This window comes from Tyto alba, unplaced genomic scaffold, assembly GCF_018691265.1.
Source record: "Tyto alba isolate M040663 unplaced genomic scaffold, T.alba_DEE_v4.0 Super-Scaffold_10, whole genome shotgun sequence".
Taxonomy (NCBI): Eukaryota; Metazoa; Chordata; class Aves; order Strigiformes; family Tytonidae; genus Tyto; species Tyto alba.
In genome coordinates, this window is record NW_024881262.1 from 6,922,585 (window position 1) to 6,939,870 (window position 17,286).

The 17,286-nt window shown below is 37.5% G+C and overlaps 1 protein-coding gene across 7 annotated transcripts in view; it reads left to right on the forward strand.

Annotated features, from left to right (window-relative positions):
* ECT2 (epithelial cell transforming 2) overlaps positions 1-17,286 on the forward strand; it is a 30,848-nt gene that overhangs the window by 11,956 nt on the left and 1,606 nt on the right. For 6 of the 7 annotated variants that reach the window (XM_042800293.1, XM_042800324.1, XM_042800316.1 and 3 more), the window contains 12 exons: positions 427-563; positions 1,224-1,343; positions 3,074-3,142; positions 4,111-4,221; positions 5,230-5,326; positions 6,040-6,121; positions 7,077-7,155; positions 7,340-7,459; positions 8,822-8,960; positions 10,486-10,640; positions 12,609-12,716; positions 13,821-13,967. In XM_042800293.1, coding sequence (XP_042656227.1) covers positions 427-563; positions 1,224-1,343; positions 3,074-3,142; positions 4,111-4,221; positions 5,230-5,326; positions 6,040-6,121; positions 7,077-7,155; positions 7,340-7,459; positions 8,822-8,960; positions 10,486-10,640; positions 12,609-12,716; positions 13,821-13,967 — 1,364 coding nt within the window. Of the gene's footprint in view, positions 1-426; positions 564-1,223; positions 1,344-3,073; positions 3,143-4,110; positions 4,222-5,229; positions 5,327-6,039; positions 6,122-7,076; positions 7,156-7,339; positions 7,460-8,821; positions 8,961-10,485; positions 10,641-12,608; positions 12,717-13,820; positions 13,968-15,608; positions 17,131-17,286 lie in introns of those variants that run through there. The other variant, XM_042800329.1, reaches the window with a different exon arrangement.

A 17,286-nucleotide genomic window follows, 5' to 3' on the forward strand; every position in this document is an offset into this window, starting at 1 on the left:
GAGCTACATACCTAATGCAGGGATGATTGGCAGCTGAAAGATAATTGTTTACATGCCAAAATAAAAGTAGAAAAGTACTTTTGTACATAATGTCTGTATAAATAATGTTTAGCACCTAATCCTCACTTCCTACTAAACATAGTAGTGTTAAGTCATTGACCTGCCCATAAATGGCTTACTGGTTTCAGACTAATTTTGAGGAAGAATATATTACTGTTCTATAATTAGGCTGTAATAAAGAAAGGCATTTTCTAGAAAGAGTTCTGGTAACTTTAGAAAAACCTACAGAATAGCCTTTTAAGAAAATGAAAAGCTATCGTCCCTTAATTCTGAAGGTTTTTTTCCCTGTCTTTGAGGGGGAGCTTTTTTTGGGAACTCTATTGTAATAAAGCTCTATTTTTTCCTTTGGGAATATCTGCTCATCAGAAACACCAAAATCCTGTGCAAGGCCTTCCAAAAACTCAACTCCTCTTCCACTAAAGCAGTCTGCAAGATGGCAGGTTGCTAAGGAATTGTATCAGACAGAGAGTAACTACGTTGATATTCTAACAACAATCATTCAGGTAAGCTGGTTTTAAAGCAAATACAGGTCAATTGTAGTAAGATGTGTTTCCCTCAATGATCATTTTCAGCCTGTGATTTGCAGGCTTTTGAGGGCTTAGGTGCATCCAAGGTTCATAAAAAGATGAAAGTGTAAACAGTCTCATGTAATTTTATTGACCTATAAAAATGTTTTGTATGTATTAGTAATAAAGGCTGGAAACCACAATTTCTAGTCTGGGATCTGCAATGGAATTGCAAATTGTATAGAAATTGTAAGCTTCTGGAAAATAGGATCTTAATGACTCAGATTTTTAAGATATTGGTGAATAGAGAGAGATGGTAGGGGGAAAATTTTGCGTGTTTTTTTTTTTTTTTTTTTTGTTCTTCAATTATTCCAAGAGGAGCAGAATACCAAACATCTTACAGGAAGACCTTAATTTCTAGAAGGTTTGTTTCCACTGCAGCTGATTACCTACTTAAAGAATGAGCTAAGATATGTGTGAGTAGAAACGTTGATAAAAGTGGAGTTATGCTTTAGTGATGTATTGAATTCAGTGTTTGTATCTTAAAACCATTCCTCCATAACCCACTCTTGCTAACTGGAAGTAAGCTTTCATAACTCTAACACAATGTGTGGCGGTTGGGAAGGCATTAACTTTTTTTTTTGTCTAATTCATCAGTTATTTCAAGTTCCGTTGGAGAAGGAAGGACAACTTGGAGGACCGATCCTTGCACAGGAAGAGATTAAGACCATATTTGGCAGCATTCCGGATATTCTTGATGTGCATACTAAAATCAAGGCAAGCTGCAAGTTCTCCCCTGCAAGGGAAGCTTTCGTATAGACTGAATCTTTTCTATGTGCTTTAAATTGTATCTGCTGGATAGCTGTAGATTTATCCTGGTGCAGTTACATACTGTTCAACCTATGGAATTATGTGCGAGTTAATGTTTAACACTTACTTAGAAATATCTGAAGTCTGAGTAATGTGCATGGAACTAATATTGTCATTCATGAGCTGGGTTCTTTTCCTATTTCACTACCTCTTCCTGTAGGAGCTTTTTTGTAACGGATACCAAACTGGTCAAAAGGGCCAGTGGTATCAAATGGTAGTCTAACTCTCACAAGTGCTTATAACATACATGTTTCTATTAAAACAGTAAGTGAGGACTCTTGGAAGGATAGTTAAAGCTTATGAAATTCAAAAAAAGCCAAGAAAACAAATAAAATTTTAGAAAAATCAATGTTTTCCTGGGCTTTAGACATGTTCCTATAAGGAGACTTCTATCTTTTGGTAGGAAAAACTAATCCCTCCTTTAAATGGCTTTGAACGAACTGTCAGAAGCTATCAGCTCAAAACTGTCTTGCACTTCAACCTCTGAAGTAGTTCACTGGGTACTGAGGCCTAATAAAAGCTGATTAGAATTCCCTATGAGATAGGGGGAGGCTTTCTCGAGGCTTTCTTCATTTTGATCTGGATTGCAGATGCTTTCTGAACCCATCTCTGGGTTTCACAGTAGACTACGATGCAAGTCTTCCTCAAATATGAAGTCATAACATCTCCTTCAAATAATGGCATATGTCTGTTCCTGTCTGCATCTCACAGTAGGCTTTTAAAATAGAGGGACTTGCAAATTGCCAGTAACTCAGAGGTTTGGTTTTTTGTGTTCTGTTTGTTTTGTGTTCGTTGTTTTTTTTTTTTTTTTTTTTTTTTTCCCAACTACTGGGATCCAGTCTAGTTAATCACAGTAGATATTGATAAGTGCCCACTGAGATGAAAGTAGATCATGTGTGTCCATGTGCCAGCTAGGATTCACCTGCAGCATGAGGTGTAGACAAAGTTGTTTAGATGTAGTGGTTGTGTTTTCCTTCATCTTTGGTGTAATAAAGCTAAGAGAAGTGGCAGCAACAAATTAATATTAATGGTAAATCCTTTACACTTAAGGTGAATCCTGAACCTTCAGCTGTGCCTTCCTGTCCCTGTTATTAGCTGACAGTGAATAAGCTTGATCCTTATCAAGCTGACATAGGCTTAACAACCTGGTCTCACTTTCCTTGACACCCTGGTGCAGGAAGTGAGGGAAACCTGTGCTAGTTCTATTTCAATCCTATCTTATGGACTTAAGAGCCCTACAGTAGTTACATACTCTTATTTAGGATTGGTTTAACTGTCTTCTGTGTATACTTTTTATAATACTACAGAATATATCCCAGAGGATTGTGTTGGTCACAGCAGTGTCATCTTGTTGCAGAGCTGGCTAGTGCTTATACACTGCTAGGCTCTGCTTGCATTGTTTCAAAACTATATATTTGGTAAGCCAGAGGCATCTTGCTTTTAGCTCTCAGTAGACTGAAGTGACTTAATATGAAATTATGAAATATGAAATCATACAGCTTTCAAGATTGCCTGTTTTGTCAGCATGGATGCACACAGCTAATTACGTGTTTGGCAGAACAGTGATCCCATCTTACATTTTTATACAGTTTATTCTCATCTTATTTTCTTCCCCCCAATCCCTGTATGTATTCTAGGAAGACCTGGAAGATCTCATGATGAATTGGACTGAAAGCAAAAGCATTGGTGATATAATTCTTAAATACGTAAGTTTCTGTTTCTTTTTTCATGCGTTTGAGCTATTATGAGCTATTATCCTGCCTTAAAAATAATCCATTTGTAGGAGCTAGCAAACACAAGCAAAGCACTACTGAGTGAGAAAGAACACTAACTTGGATCATTGTGTTTTCTATTTAGACATTTCAGTTGAGTTACACGATATACTTTGTATGAGTAATCCATGTCAAGTTTAAGTGTGTGTGTCCACTGTCGTGAGGGGGTGAGACTCCAAATATTACTGTAATCTGCAACATGACAGACATGTTTTTTACACAAGCATTAGAAGGGGCTCTTCTGGTAACCTTATCTATCTGCTGCCTCTGATCAATAGTAGATAACTGGGAAAATAACTTTTCATGGAAATTTGTGTTCTTCCTTGAAGACTTGAAATGTGTAAGTGAATAAGGACTCCTAGTTTTCACAAATACAGAATGTGCAGAACAGGAAAGCCAGGTTTGGGACTGCAGTGCCTTTTAAAATAAGTGGTCTGCTAGGTAACTTGTGCTTTTGCTGACCTGATCGTTTTGAGGCCAATGGTGTTTGGCATTCAGAAGCTTTCAGTCTAAGGTATTGCTTCAGGTGGTTTAGTGTCTTTTAAAGGTGATTGCAGTAACTGGAGAAAACACCTGTGTGAAATTTCGAAAAATCTCACCAAAAGTGTCTTGCCAGGTGAGAATCTGCCTTCTGCTGGAGCTGCTCGGCAGCTTCTAAGGTTGTCATATCTGTACTTGATGTTTCTGAGAGCAGTCTGCATTTAATCAGCAGCATTGAATCTTGGGCATCTGGCATGCAAAAATGTCTTAACTTGTTTTGTGAACATGCATGGGTTTACAACACATTTTTTATTCTTTATTGAAATGTGCCTTTGAGCAGCTTTTTATGACTTGGGGCATATGAACATATGTACAATGCTACATAATATGTAAAGCAGAGCTGTAACAGTTGTTTCTTTCAGTCAAAAGACTTACTGAAAACATACCCTCCATTTGTGAATTTCTTTGAAATGAGCAAGGAGACTATTACTAGATGTGAAAAACAGAAGCCACGGTTTCATGCCTTCCTAAAGGTAAGTGCAGGACTAAGTTTTTGAGTAGAACAGGGAGACGATTACCAAGTAAATGACTTAATGCAGTAGATGGAAGAATGTGGAATTTTGGCAGCTTCGAGGAATGTGAACATGTCTTGGAGAGACAGAAATAGGAAGGATTTGAACTGCAATCCCTCAAGCTCCTTGTAAGACTCTCATAAGAGATCCAAGTTTCTCCTCTGTTATACAGCTTTCAAGGTAGTTTGATTATATGCATTTGTTGCTGGAAAAAGTGCATTCTGATTACTTTCTTTCAAATACATGTCTTATCCTTTCTGTAAAGATAACTGGAGCTGCTGCTTTTTATTCGTCCTCCTCCCTGTGTTTAAAAGACTTGTATTTCTGAAATAGCTTTTAACTCGCTTTCAGCAGCTATGAAGTTCCAGGGAGGTAGAATCTCTCAACATTCTTGTGACTAATGAATAGGAGCATAACAGTGGAGATCTAACAGGAAGATGATCTTCAAAGAAAGAGTTATCTGAAGATGAGTCTCAAGACTCTTGAGCTCTTCAGATAAAGGTATATAGTTGATTATAGTGCAGCACAGCTTTAACTCTTCTGTATCCAACGTGTGTCTCAAACAGTGGAGCAGTCAAACTGGCAGATTACAGCTTATGTTTTCTGAGGTACCAGGAATTATATCCAAGTATCAATATCTAAAAGATGGGGAAATGAATAAGAAAACAGTCCATCCCCCATCCCACTCCACATTAACATCTGGAATAAGGACTGAGGGGTTGATAATATGGACAGTTTAACACTAGACATTCTGAGAACATAAATCGTATGATAAATACTGGGCAGATTTGAACATAATGTGTTTTTTAACATGATCTGTTAATGACTGAGTATCTGGTAAACGATTCTCAAACTTTTACTGCAATGCTAGTTTCAAGGAAGACAATTTTTCACCTACTTTGGCTTTTGGTTTTGTGTGTGGGGGGAAAAAGTAAGAACTGTTTCCTTTCTTCCCTTTCTTTTCCCCAGATAAACCAAGCTAAACCTGAATGTGGCCGCCAAAGCCTAGCTGAACTCCTTATCCGTCCTGTTCAAAGGCTGCCTAGTGTTGCTCTACTACTAAATGGTAATCTAGTGATATATTTTTTTATTAGTTTGTGAAGGTGCTAAAGCCAAGATAATGTCTGCTTTTTGTCATAATTAGCAACAGCTTTTCTCATATAAAATAAGACTGATTCTGGGAGTTAATCATGCTTAATGGCAGTCAGCAAGACCAATTGCTGAAGAAAGCATACTTTTAGCTAAATTTCACTATTCATATATTTGTCTGCAGGATACGAGTACAGGAAAAGTTTGCCCTGACAACAGTTGCGTCTCTTCAAATACAAATATAACTGAGATTCAAATGCAGATAGCATAAACTAGAGGGCAATTTGTATTGACAAGGCTTTACAGCTTCAAGCATTCCACCCAGTATCAACCACTTGCTGTAATAATAATTACATAAAAATAATAATAAACCTCCCCCAGCACCCCCCTTTGTTTCAGTTAGAAAAAGACTTCTATGCTTGTCAGTGTACTTCAACAAAAACAGCAAGTGGTCTTGTTGATTTTGGAATAGTTTGAGGCTTTGGTTTTGTATTGTAGGTGGGCTTTTTCTTACTTGAGATGCATAGACAATTTGGACTCCAGGATAGCTGTGGTTTCTTCAGTCATCATATCTGACTTAAACTTTAAACTTGAATTTTTCATATTTCTTTTCAGGCACTTGTAATGTGTGGTTTTTGTTTCTTGTTTTGGTTTGTTTTTTTAAATTTTATTTTTATTTATTATTTGCAGATATTAAGAAGCATACAGCAGAAGAGAACCCAGATAAAATAACTCTCGAGAGAGCTATTGAATCATTGAAGGAAGTGATGACGTAAGTGATGCTCATTTTGTGAAACATACTGTTGCACATTTAGATCTCTCTTCCTTCTAAATTGCTCTTAGTGTGTTGTTGCCATAACTTCAGTCTCCATGCAGGTGTACCTAATTGTATGAGATCTTCAGTCTCCCTTTGGCCTCTGCTGTCACTTTGGCATTCTGTGCCAGAGCTCTTGAAGCGAGCCTGTGGTGTTGCTACCCAGCACTTCTACCTGAACCTCTGCTGACTCCCTGCCTCAGCACAAAGCTGAACCTCCAGAGTCCTCTATTCTGTTCCATCTCTTATTCACCCATTCCCTCCAGAATGGAAGAGAAGCATTTTGTCTTTAAATCTCCTATGCATGTATCCACTCAAAGGATACACTATTGGTGGAAGATTAGTTTCTCTTCTGGTCCTGTATTAGCTATTCTTGGCACCATTCCACCAGTTAATTATCTTAAAGCTGAAGCTGTTTAGATTGTAAGTCTCACCTCTTTTGAAGTGTAGCATATGTCTCCAGCAATGAAACCTCCTGTATTAATTGGGTAAATGTTTGCCCAAATTTAACAACACCAACAACATCTAAATTGTAATTATTCTTACATCTGCTTCTTGGTGAGCTGCAGTCCTGACTTGGGGGAATAAAAGGCAGGCTGTAAAGAGCTGCATTGGGTTGGTCTCTAGCTCAAAATCTTATGAGGCAGGTGAGGGGAATTACATATTAACTGAATGGTGTCAACTACTGGTAACATGACAAGAATATTGTTCTAGGTCTGAAGTTTTCTATGCTCTTAGCATGTGGTATTTGGATACTTCAATGAGCAAGTGTGGTTGATTTTTGTATTTTCCACTGCTGTTGTGTAAACTATATCTCTGAATGTTTAGCTTCATTATTTTTGTATGTCTTAAATGGAGTGCATTCATTTACTGTTGCTTGATACTGAAGATAAATATAATATGCTTCCCTCAGACATATTAATGAAGACAAAAGAAAAACAGAGGCACAAAGGCAGTTCTTCGATGTTGTCTATGAAGTTGATGGATGTCCAGTAAGTAATTTCTCTGAAGCTGCAGACCTGTAAAATCACTGTGAACAAGTTTCCTTTACAGAAGTATGTGAGGTTAAAATGCAGTGGTGCTGGTTTAAACAGATTTCCAGTGTTAAGTTGTAAGCAAGCAGTAATCCAGCCCTTGAACTAAATGCTTAATGAGCTTTTTGCTTCTATCATTTAGGCCAATCTCTTGTCCTCTCACCGAAGCTTAGTTCAGCGTTTGGAGACCGTAGCACTTGGTGATGACCTCTGTGACAGGGGAGAACAGGTCACACTCTTTCTGTTCAATGATTGCTTAGAGGTAAGATGACTATGTAAGTACATCTTAACTGAATTATAAAAGGCTTGACACTACATATGAATATAAACAAGTAAAATTTAAAAAGGTTGAAGCAGAATTCTAAGTCACTGGAAGCTGATAGCTCAACACATGCTGATGTTGCCTTTTCATTAGCTATTGTATAAGACAACACAAGTAGCTAGTCACTTTGGATCACTGAGAGGTGTTAATGTAGCCTTTAATGTCTTGCAGCCGGATGAAAAATTTAAAAGCAGCTTAATATGTTAAGAAATAAACATTTATCTGAATACCACTTTCATCCATTGGTACGACTCAAAAATTGCTGGAGTTGTTGGCTCAGCAGGATGTTTGTCCTTTTAAAGTTTAGTCACGTTTAAAGTGAGTAAATAGGGGTCCTCTGGGGTAAGTCTGTCTGCTTAGGCTACAAAAAAAATAAAAGAAAATTGCATATTAAATGCCTTAGTCTAATAGTATGTTAGGAAGAACTAGGAGGGAAAAGTAATCTACCTGGGTTTTACAGACTTACATGGAGAAACTGAGGTTGTAAAGGACACGTTATGAAAGTACTTGTTACTGTCTACATCAGTAAAGAACATTGTCTTACAAGACTAACTCCTAAAATAATCCCAAATTAGTGCTGTCTTAAGCAGCACTTAGACAAAAGCCTATTGTGACTAGTGATGAACTCTTCCTGGGAGTCAGGTTGATTCAACTTCATCACTTCTTGTAAGCAAGGGAAAGGAAAATAAAAATCCTTTTAATGAAGCTTCTTGGTTGATCTCTTGTACAAGATACCTATGTGTTAAGGTATCTTCAGTTGCTTGTATCTTACATGTTTTTAATGTAAAGTAAGAACTGACTGACCAGCCTCCACTGCAAAATCCACTCAATGGATGCGTGGACAAGCAACAGCAAGTGATATTTCTAGGACACAACACACCACAGCCTAAGTTGGTTCATGCATATGGGTGTTGTTTTTTTTGTTTAAATCTAGACTACCTTGTGGCAGGTTTCAAAGGGCCCTTGCTTGTTATGCAGGGTAGAATTGAGGTATGTAATGCAAAATTACTTCCCCTCTTGATATTAATTTTTAATATATTTTATTGTTGAGGTGAATGTATTGATGCTAAGTAACAGGTATTGCTGGGCCACTTGAACTGTAGGCAGTGAATAGTGAGATAAATGAGTTCCTCAAAGATTTGTGTGGTAAATAGAGTAAAATACTCTTTATTTTTCTATAACAAGGCTTTCTGTGCCTTCCTGTATACTAGAAGGTAAAATAATATAAAAGAATAATAAAAATAAAAGAATAGAAAAGAAACCTTCTAACTTATAAGCTCATTGTTTTCTATTAAACTGCAGATTGCAAGGAAACGGCATAAAGTTATTGGTGTTTTCAAGAGTCCTCATGGCCACACAAGGCCACCTGCTTCTCTCAAGCACGTTGTTCTCATGCCTCTCTCCCAGATCAAGAAAGTCCTAGACATCAGGGAGACAGAAGGTTTGTATGTTTTGAAGTGCTGTGTAGCTAATGAAAACTGTGGTTTAGAGTATAAAGGATTTTTGCTGTTGTGGGGTAGGATGCTAAGGTATTTTTATTGTATTGTTAGATACATGATTTTACTATAAGCTTCTGTATGAGCTTCAGAATTCCTTGCCTTGATACCTCTTGGCTTTTCAAGAATTGTTGCAGGATGCTGAATTTGGCAGAACTACTAGATGGCATTAGCATAAGCCAACCAAGCCAGTGAATTAAACTTGACAGCTCTGGATGTACAAAACATAAAACCCCCAAACTTCAGTCCAGAGCATTAGACTGACCAGAGACAAGTGCTGTTGCTGTGAAACTAAATCTTCATTTATCTGGTGATAATGATGCTCAGGAGGAGCTATGCTTAGCATCTTAAAAGAAAGATTTAGATGACAATTTCTGTGGCTGCTTTGCCATACTGAGACTGTAGGGCTTTCACTGAAGAAATGCATTGCAACAGCAGCAGAACTCATGCTGTAATACTGTTCCAGCCTTGATAGTGGCTTCTAAATAAGTCTAGTCAGAACAATTTCTAGATCTATACCCTAGAAAGATAGATTTGTTATTTCACTGTAGGTGATGATATGCCATACTTGTTTTGTTCTCTGAAGCGCCTGAACATAGAAACCCAATAAAAAATAGAAATGTCAAAGAGGGTAGGTAGTAAATGTGATGCCTTCCTGAATTTTTTAAAGGTACTTTAGGGTTTTTCTCTTGAAGATTCTCTTTAAATTTCTGTGCAACACTTAAGTTTACTTTGATACTTGGGCTATGGGAGCCATTTGCAAGCATACCATATAGTATTTGCTAAGAACTTTAGTATGTAAATCTTGGGAGAGGTCAGCTACTCTCTCTGATATACACTCTGTTATAGGACAGCTTTTCCAGTGCTGCTTTTTCTGAATTGGTGATGGGTTGTTTTTTCTTTTTCTCTCTCTCAACTGTGCTTATCATCTTCAGCTGGGTCTGCTATAAAAATATTAGCAATTGGTTAATTTGCTGCTATCAAATGAGCAATCTTTGCCAAGTTTAAACAGTGAAACTGTAACTTGAATATTTTAATGTGTCATTTATAGTACCAATGTCTTTGTTGCTTTTTCCTGCTTTATAAAATAGGGGAAATGTTCTCTGATAAAGAAATGATCTGTCCAACATTTCATGAGTTTAAGAATGAAATCGATCTTTACTGCTATATCCAGTAAAGAGTGACTAGTCTGCATACTATGGTATGCAGATTATGTGGTGAATAAACAACTGCTGCATGAACAGCTGATTGCAGCCTCTTGATGAAGAGTGAGGATGGAACTCAGTGCTCTTGCTAGTGATGCAACAGCTATTGTGTAAATGAAGATAAAATCCTTGCACCAAATCAAACTGTCCCTAAATCGAGCTCTTGGCAGATGGAGTGTTCACTTTTCTGAAAGTTCCTTCCTGAATTATATGAAAAATGATTATTCTTTGTCTTAACTTCTTGCCTCTTTTTTATAAACTGTAGATTGCCATAAAGCTTTTGCCTTAGTTGTGCGGCCACCTACAGAACTCAACAACAAGCTACTGAGTTTCCAGATGACAGCTGAAGAACCTCCTAAAGAAGATTGGTTGAAGATGTTGTGCCGACATGTGGCTAACACTATTTGTAAAGCAGATGCAGTAAGTGCTCTGGAACCATGTTGCCTACTGGGAATATTTCTTTTTCTTTGACTTGAAGCACATGAAGCTAAAGAACTTGTTAATAGTGGACATAGTTGAGGTGAAGTAGAGCAGAAAGGTTATGTGCTGGCATGCCTACAAGTGAGTGGTTAAAAGGCGGAACAGGCAACAGCCTGGAAGCTAGCTTCTACAGAAGCTAGTAAGTACTTAAAAATCAAGAGTCGTGCCCTTCCCCCATCACAAAGTAATTATAAATAATTAAACTTTGCACTGCAGATCTAAATGGAATTGTCTTCAGCTTGCTTCTTTCACAGCTATGTTTCTATTTACAATCCCAGCATTATGAATCATGTGTTTTGGTTTACTCTGGGTTAGGTTGAATTCTTTATTCTACACCTTATCTTCATGGGCACTGTAATATAAGAGACTTGAAGCATCTTCCTCCTATAGACAGAAGCCTAAAACCTTAAAACAAGGAAGTAAAACAATGAAATAAAGGAGATACTTGCCTCCTCATAATTTTAGAAGTTCAGTGTGTAGGCTTTCCACAGCCGGAAAACTACTAATTTGAAGAATAGATCCTCTCTAATTAGGGCAAGAGACTTTCATCTAGTGTTTTAATTATGTAATAGTGTATGCGTATCAGTCATCTAAATTTCCTGAAAATGTGCAGTACATGTAGCTGATACAGTGGGTTTAAGCTAGAAATGTTTTATGTTTTGCATTGTAGTCCTACTGTACAGTATTTGGTTGTTTGATTTTAAAGACATGCTTGTTTCAGGACAGGTAGTTAAGTAATCAAAATAGCATCTTGGTTTTATCTCGTTTGGCTTGTCATCTAGGGACTTATTCATAAGAAACTTGGCTTCGTACTTTTCCTTCCTTTTTAGGTACTGAGTAGGAAAGGTACTGATTCAGAAGTGTTAATTTACTTTAATCTGTCTCCTATTTTCGGTCTCTTGCGTTACCTATAACACAAAGGGATGGAAAAATGTTGTTTCTGTTAAAAGAAATCAAATCCCTGTGTAATAAATGTATCATTCCCTCTTGCCCCAGGACATTCAGAATCATATGCTGACAAATTGTAACCTACAATGCTGAATCTCATTAGTTATAATTTCTGTAACTACTGCTTTCTACCAGCTATGTAATACTTTTTCCTTGCTGATTTCAATGTCAAATTGAGTTTCAATTTAAGCACACTTTCCCTTTTCCCCGGTTTTCAAGAACTCTGTAGCATCATGTGAGAATGAGATAGTGTTGACTTTGTCACATGGTGGCAGTAAAGGCTTTAACTACTATTTGTTAGACACTAGGAATAGCCATACAGCTTGCTGTCTGGTGTCCTTATGCTTTTTTTCCCAAAACTTTTTTTAGGTAAACTCTTTCTCAAAATAAAAATCTAAAACAACAACAACAAAATAACTTCCAGCAACTTCCCACTCCCGTGTGTGTGTCCCGAGTTTTGTAAGTAGCTAGCCAGATTGCTTTGCATGTGTGAGAGTTTAAGAATGAGACATGGGAAAAACAAAAACCAAGAAACAAACAAAAAAAACCCAAACAAACCCACTTGGGGCTATTCTGAAATGTCTGTTGGGCTTAAGCAGAAGGACTTAGTCTTAAAGTTTGATAGCTGGATCTATCAAGATTTCATTTCAGAAGAGCTAGATATGTTAGTGAAACAGAGGTATGTATCTTGTGTAACTCCCTAGGTATACATCAGAGCTACTGTGAAACTGAATCAAACCAAGCAAATATGAAACTACCGATGAAGTTGTTTAATAAACTGATGGCACCGGCAGCTAATCTAATGAAAAGGCATGAAAGCAAATAACTGCCTAACTGTATGTTAAGAGTTAAATATGGAAGAATATGTCAATTAAAACGTTTAAATCTGACCTAATGAACTAGAGAGTATTTTGTCAAGTGCTGATGTTTGTTGACCATTAAGACTATTTTTGTCTATAGGAAAATCTCATTTATACTACTGATCCTGATTCAGTTGAAGTAAATACTAAAGATATGGACAGTACTTTAAGCAAAGCATCCAGAGCAATAAAGAAAACATCAAAAAAGGTAAGTTACTACAAAGATAGTGCTTTACAGTAAAACCCATTTTAGCCAGGGAATTGTGCTAGTACTCCTGTTTGGGGTGTTCTATGGTACAGGAAAAACTTCATCTGAACTGAAACTATTAAGTATAAAGCTTCTTAAAGAAGTTGGGGAGAGTTTGAGGTTTTGGCTGAGTAGTTTTAGAGTATCTGTATATAGCCTTAAGTATTATGGTCGTAAGTATTATATAGTCATTTTTGTGTCTGTTATAGGACTGACTCTAATGTTTTGAATATTTTAAATTTATTAAAAAACCAAACCGCTCAGCTGTAACTCTTTTCAGCATATTGAATGAAGTTTTAAAGCTGCATGTAGTTATCTAAATTCAGCTACCTTCAAAAGTAGGATGGGTGTGGAGTATGTCTGTCCTGGTAATAAAATAGACCGAAACAGCAAGGAAGTAAGTGCTGAATGCTGATGTCTGCCTGTGTACGCTTACCTTTGTATATGGCTTAGCTGCTCTCAACTAATGGACTGAGGAACTGTGCCCTCCTCTCCTAAGAGGACCTGGCTGGGAGGCAGGAGGAAGGCTGCCTGTTTGCTCTGCTGTCATGCTGGCTGTGCACTGGGTTTGGTTCTGCTAAGGTTTGTGGCATATGAGAAGGGGTGACAGAGAATGATGTAGCAAGAAGGAATCTGTTCCCCATTCCCAGCGGCCTCACAGCCGGCTTAGTGTGTTCAAGATAATACTGTTTCTTAGAGGAAAGTGTAGAGGCTCCTGTAATTTAGAAGCTGCTGAAGTCTAAATTGAGAGCAACTTAAAGGAGGTGAGCCTGACTTTGCAAAACCCAAGGGATATGGGGAAGCCCAGTTGGTCAGACCTTATTTTGACTTCTCCCTGAATCTCAGCCCTCGTCCCCTCTCTCCCCCATGTTGTCTTCATACTTGGACAGAGTGAGAAGAGCAGGGGTGAAGGGGAACCTCAAGATCAGATTTTGAGGGGGTGTGTGTTTGGATAGTTTTGAATGAGGTCATGATACGTGTCTGATACATGTCCTACAGATATTCAAAATTTGAACGGTAGCCTGTATTGTAGTAGGTATTACAGTCTTATTTTTGTCTCCTCAGGTTACAAGAGCATTTTCTTTCTCAAAAACACCAAAGAGAGCTCTTCGAAGGGCTTTAATGTCGCATAGTGCAACAGAAGGAAGAAGTCCCAGTTCAGCTAATGAGAGCTATATAGGCAGCCGACTGACTAGTACGTCATCATTAGCGGTAAGTGATTTTGCTCTGCAGGCCAAATAAGTAAACTCTTTAAGATCACAGTTATTATAATATCTGGTACTGATCTTAGTCTAACAATTTCAAGGTTCACGGTGGAAAAATTTATTTTTACATTCATAGATGTGTTATTTTCTGAGCAAGAGTTGTTTAATGAGAAGGCTTATTTGCTGAAAATGCAGAGAAATCTGCTGTATGTACTAGAAACTGGGAGTTGCCTTGTACAGTTAAGTCTGGAAAAAAAGCCCCGATCTCTTTTGCCAGAGATGGAATATGTATCCTCTTTTCAGAGTGAGAAACTTACAGCACCATGTTATATGTTGGATCATGTTTTTGATTTTGGATGATAACATATAAATACACAAATGTGGTGTACAACCCTGAATAATATGGTGAAAGTATCAGTGGAAGTAGTGAGATGATAGATGTCCTGTGAAACAAACTGGGAAGGAAGGGTAGAGAAATGCAGATGCAGCAGCCTGAGTGTTTTTAAAAAGGGAAGGGAATTATCTCCTTATAGATGTTTAAGAAAACTTGGTGAAATAGTATGTTGTTCTACATACTGCAACTCTTCTGCTATGTCTGTCTACCTGTTGCAGCTTTCTTCTGCTACATGAGGTCAAACAGAATTTCCTAGTTCAGTCTAATAAAGCAGACTAGATTTGGAGGAACTTCTTCACAATCTTTGCTTTTATTCTAGTGTTTGAGTAAACCTGTATGCTGAGTAAACATCTGCTTTAAAGTCTGTAGTTTGTAGGACAGAAGGCCAAGAACAGGATTTCTTGTGTATCTTTCTACTAATACCTGATATGTCAGTGCCTTAATATAGAGATAATTTAGTATGTTTGAGTGGCCATTAAATTGTACAACATAGATATTGCCTTGCTCTCCCACATGATATAGGCATGAGAAAATATGAATTAATAAGGTAGGAAGTATCACAGTGGACTCCCTTTCTTTAGAGGAAATAAAAAAAAAAATCTACCAGTGTGACTATACGTCAGCTCTCTAGAGATCTTCCTTCAGTGATGATTGCTTCAGCAACTGTTTTCTGATTCTAATGTTCTGTCTCTGTTTTGGTACAGCACTGTATCTCATTTCTCATGAAAAAGCAAGTCATGTACTTTACATTTTCTGTCTACCCCATACAAAAATATTTTTTTCTGCAAAATTATAGGAACTTACAATAGTAAAAACTATTTTACTATTTCACATTCTTTCCAGAGTTTCTTAGACCTCTGATGTATTAAGATCCAGCTTGGCAGCAGATCATATGCTGTGTATGTGATGTTATGTGGTTGTTTTAACCCATCTCACACACCACTGAACCTGCATAAAGCCCTTTTGGTTGAATCGTAAGGTTGAGGGGAAAAGAGGTTTGGATTCCAGCCCCTCAAGCTGGGATACCAGTGCAGTTCTTGAGTAGGAAACTAAAGCTGCAGGAAAGTTGTCTGGGTCCGTTGAGAGAGTCAAAGCTGTTATTTGGACATGTTTTATTTAAATAAAATCGTGGCCGGTGCTTATGTGGGGATTTTTTTGGTGTGGAAAAGCTATGGAGTAAAAATAACAATAAATTTTGGAAGCTTGTTGTTTTTTTGTGTTTGGACTAACTCTTGAACCCCTTCCTAATTGTAGATTGCTCATTCATCTTCTACGTGCAGCCTAAATGGATCTGTCAAATGTGCTGTTAATGTTCACCGCTCCAGTTCTGTTGACTGGAGCTCACGACATTCTAGGCCTCGACCTATACTATGTCCTGGCTCTCCAAATACTCATCTTTCAAATGCTATAGAAGAAAAAACCTCTTCTAACTTGGAAAGCTTAAATGATCATGCCTTGGACAGATCATGTCCTATCCCTGTTATTACTACCACTTATGTCGATGTTGGAGATAACCAGTGTGGTGCTGAACAGTTCTGTGCATCAAATCCTGACTGTTAATGCCCATCTTGCATGAAGTGAGCAAAAAGCCTTGATTCCTCTAAGCTAAGACAGCACGGTACAGCTATATAAACCCTAGAATCCACAAAGTGTTTTAAATGGTGTTGGGTTTCTCTTTGACTTGTTCTAATTCACGGGGTTGGAGTCAACACTCACATGTGGTCTAGTTCTATTTCTGGTTCTGGGTGCGAAGTTAATTCACAAATCCTTTTAACTTTATTCTGTGGTTTGTTTTTTTTTTTCTTAATTTCTATACAATTGAATTAATTATTGTTTCGGTTTAGTTGTCTAAGTGGCAATGTAGCTTGCTGGCCAGAGTTCTGAGGACTTGAATAACTTGGTTGCAGGGAAATCTTGAGCCGCTAATTTTACCTATGGTTTTAAGTTTTTTGTTTTGTTTTGTTTTTCCCCTGTCTGTAAATAGAAAAAGTATCCTGTATAAAATACTTCAGAGTTTAATAAGAGCTGTTATATAAAGAGGAGTTTTGGATTTAATTTTCAAATATTGCATATGACTGCAAATAGAAAACATGCCATAAATATGCATTAGACTTCACAGTGAAGTAGTATATCCTTACCTGCTCAAAATACCCCTATTCAAAAGATTCTTGAAGCATGTGGGTGCAGCAAGCTGCCTAACTACCATGACCTCTTTATACACTGAAAAGCTTGGCTGTGCTATAGAGTAACAGAAGGTTGCTTGTAAAGGTATCTTGAGGTCTAGAGTAAAAAGAATATAAAATCTCAGCTGATCCTGAGAGGTTAACTTTTAGAGCTATGTATTGATGTGCTGCTTTCACTATAATTTTAAGTCCCAGAAGCGGCCTATGCTCCTAGCACCAGACAAGTCAGCTTTTTGCCTAGTTTGTGCCCATCCAGGCGCAGCTAAAGAAAGCTCTGACAAATCATTGTGATGTCTGTTGCCTTCTGTAGCCAAGAAAGGTGTGTGTTCAGCATCTAATTTGGGGCTCAAAGCTGGTAAGAATACAGAAAGCTGTAAGATCTGAGGGGAGCTTCATTTCTCTAAGATTATGATAATGTATCTTGCCTTCAATTTGGAGGGAGATTGTTATTGTGAAGTGTGATGCAAGATGTACGCTAATACTTGGTTAACTGCTGCTCTTCAAAATGATGTTTTTGCATTCTGAATCTCTCAAAGCTGGCAACAAGGAAAAACCTTTCTTCTGCGTTTTTTGAAAATACATGCATTCTACTAGTTTGGTGCTGTTTAACTTTTCTGTTTAAAATTTAGAAATGCAAAATCATTAATTCCAAGACCTGTCAATCTTAAGTATCATCTTTACTGTTACATTGCTTATACTGTGTATCAAGGTTGAGAAATGACTACTGCACTGTTTACAGATAACTTAAT